At 32.3% G+C, this 2,510-nt stretch overlaps 1 protein-coding gene across 1 annotated transcript; it reads left to right on the top strand.

Moving 5' to 3' along the window:
• Positions 1–1,025: 1,025 nt before the first annotated feature.
• On the top strand, positions 1,026–2,450 carry LOC106477880 (zinc finger protein 182-like; the record flags this gene model as incomplete). Its single annotated transcript, XM_013938400.2, has 1 exon — positions 1,026–2,450. A coding segment is annotated over exon 1 (1,113 nt), but the record flags the coding sequence as incomplete, so codon positions are not given.
• Between the last annotated feature and the right edge of the window lie 60 nt (positions 2,451–2,510).

Here is a 2,510-nt window from a genome sequence, read left to right as displayed (position 1 = left end):
GCATACTACCTGACAAAACACATAAGGAGCTGATGTTGGTCTGAGTGGCAGAACCCTGAACTGGAACACACAACCCAATATGATACAGTGCTAGTGAAGAAAGGGAATTTTGAGTGGGAATAGCAGTATAGATGGCTCAATGTTATTGGTGGAGAGTAGTCACATGATATCTACAGGTTCAGATATGACGCAAATGTTATGTGGTATATAGACTGGTATGCTGATCTCTTAAATTATTTTAGGAATGCTTAGAGGACAGATGAAGATTGAGGAGGAGGAACTGTATCTTTTGTTATTTTTACTTGGAAATTAATATGTAAAGCGATAAAATGGCAATAAAGTGCATTTAAAATTTTAAAGAAATGTTTGGCTCAAAATGAACAGAAGAACAATACTTGTTTCTCTAAATGAAACATTAAGAAACTTTCTAACTGACCAGTTTTATCTTTCTGGTTCTTCACATTCAGAGAATGTACTGCTGTCATTTATTTCTATAAATGTGATTATCCTGAACAGTAACATCCTATACAACCCAAATTTCTAGTCATTTAATTTAACATACTGAAGTCAATAATGAAACAGCTTCTAATAATACCTAAACTTGATAAATAATATATAGATAAACATTTTAGGTTAGTTTAAATCTTGGCATGTATAAATATTCATTTAACACATACTGAACATTTAAACAGGAACTATAAAGTATTGATGTTAATTAACATGTTAAAGTAGACAAATCGTTAGAAGATATCATGATAATCACCACTTCAAGTTAGAAGATACTAACAGTTAATCCAGAAAGGCACTGGCTGAAAGTAGTGTTGGTTGTTGTTACACTGTACTATCATATTTGTGATGGTAGTTTTAGATGTTATCTACTAAAAACGTCTCTTGAATATGGTACTTTACCAACAGTTTATGTTTTTAATGCTATTCTGTCCTGGGTAGAAAATGTTTTTATAAATTTTAAACTTAGTTATATCTTTAGTATTTCTGTATTAATATTTGTGTTGATCATGTTTGAACATTAAAATATATTTAGATGTTCATCAAATTAAGTAATGTATGATATATTTATTATTACCTAATTTTTGACATCATTTATATCTACTTTAGATAAAAAGACCAGTGTGAACATCTGTAGTGGAAGTCAGTTTCCTGGTTCTGTTATAAAACTAGAAAATCATTTTACAGAAGATGTAAAATCCCAAAATAACAATATTGGTGGAGAAACAAAATTAACTGGAAATAACATTAAAGCATCTAACAAACATCAGTGTGATGATAAACTATACAGTTGTGTAAAAACATTTGATAACCTAGCACCACAAAAGAAGATGTATTCTGAAGAGAAACCGTATCAATGTGAAGTTTCTGGAAAACAGTTTGAGAGTAATAGTCACTTAAAAATGCATAAAAGAAAACACACTGGGGAGAAACAATATAGTTGCACAAATTGTGGAAAACAGTTTGATAGAAATGTTAACTTAAAAATACATCAAAGAATACACACTGGGGAGAAACCATATAGATGTACAGATTGTGGAAAACAATTTCGAGACAAGAGTACTTTAAAAATTCACAAAAGAATACACACTGGGGAGAAGCCTTACAGTTGTACAGTGTGTGGAAAAGAGTTTGTAGCAAATGGTCAGTTAAAAGTACACAAAAGAATACACACTGGGGAGAAACCTTACAGTTGTACAGTGTGTGGAAAAGAGTTTAGAGAAAAGGGTCAGTTAAAAGTACATGAAAGAATACACACTGGGGAGAAACCTTACAGTTGCACAGATTGTGGAAAACACTTTGGAAAAAAGAGTGATTTTAAAATACATGAAAGAATACATACTGGGGAGAAACCTTATAGTTGTACAGTGTGTGGAAAAGAGTTTAGAGAAAAGAGTCAGTTAAAAGTACATGAAAGAATACACACTGGGGAGAAACCTTACACTTGCACAGATTGTGGAAAACACTTTGGAAAAAAGAGTGATTTTAAAATGCATGAAAGAATACACACTGGGGAGAAACCTTATAGTTGTACAGTGTGTGGAAAAAACTTTGATAGAAATGTTAACTTAAAAATACACCAAAGAATACACACTGGGGAGAAACCTTATAGTTGCATAGATTGTGGAAAACAGTTTCGACAGAAGAGTGCTTTAAAAACACATGAAAGAATACACACTGGAGATAAACCTTACAGTTGTGCAGTGTGTGGAAAACAGTTTGAAACAAAAGGTCGTTTAAAAACACATGAAAGAATACACACTGGGGAGAAACCTTACAGTTGTACAGTGTGTGGAAAAGAGTTTGGAGCAAAGGGTCATTTAAAAGTACATGAAAGAATACACACTGGGGAGAAACCTTACAGTTGTACAGTGTGTGAAAAACAGTTTGGAACAAAGAGTCATTTAAAAGAACATGAAAGAATACACACTGGGGTGAAACCTTACAGTTGTACAGTGTGTGAAAAACAGTTTGGAACAAAGAGTCAATTAAAAAAACATGAT

This window comes from Limulus polyphemus, unplaced genomic scaffold (assembly GCF_000517525.1).
Source record: "Limulus polyphemus unplaced genomic scaffold, Limulus_polyphemus-2.1.2 Scaffold89885, whole genome shotgun sequence".
NCBI lineage: Eukaryota > Metazoa > Arthropoda > Merostomata > Xiphosura > Limulidae > Limulus > Limulus polyphemus.
Note: the sequence above shows the minus strand (reverse complement) of the source record. Positions and strands in the feature narration are given on the sequence as shown.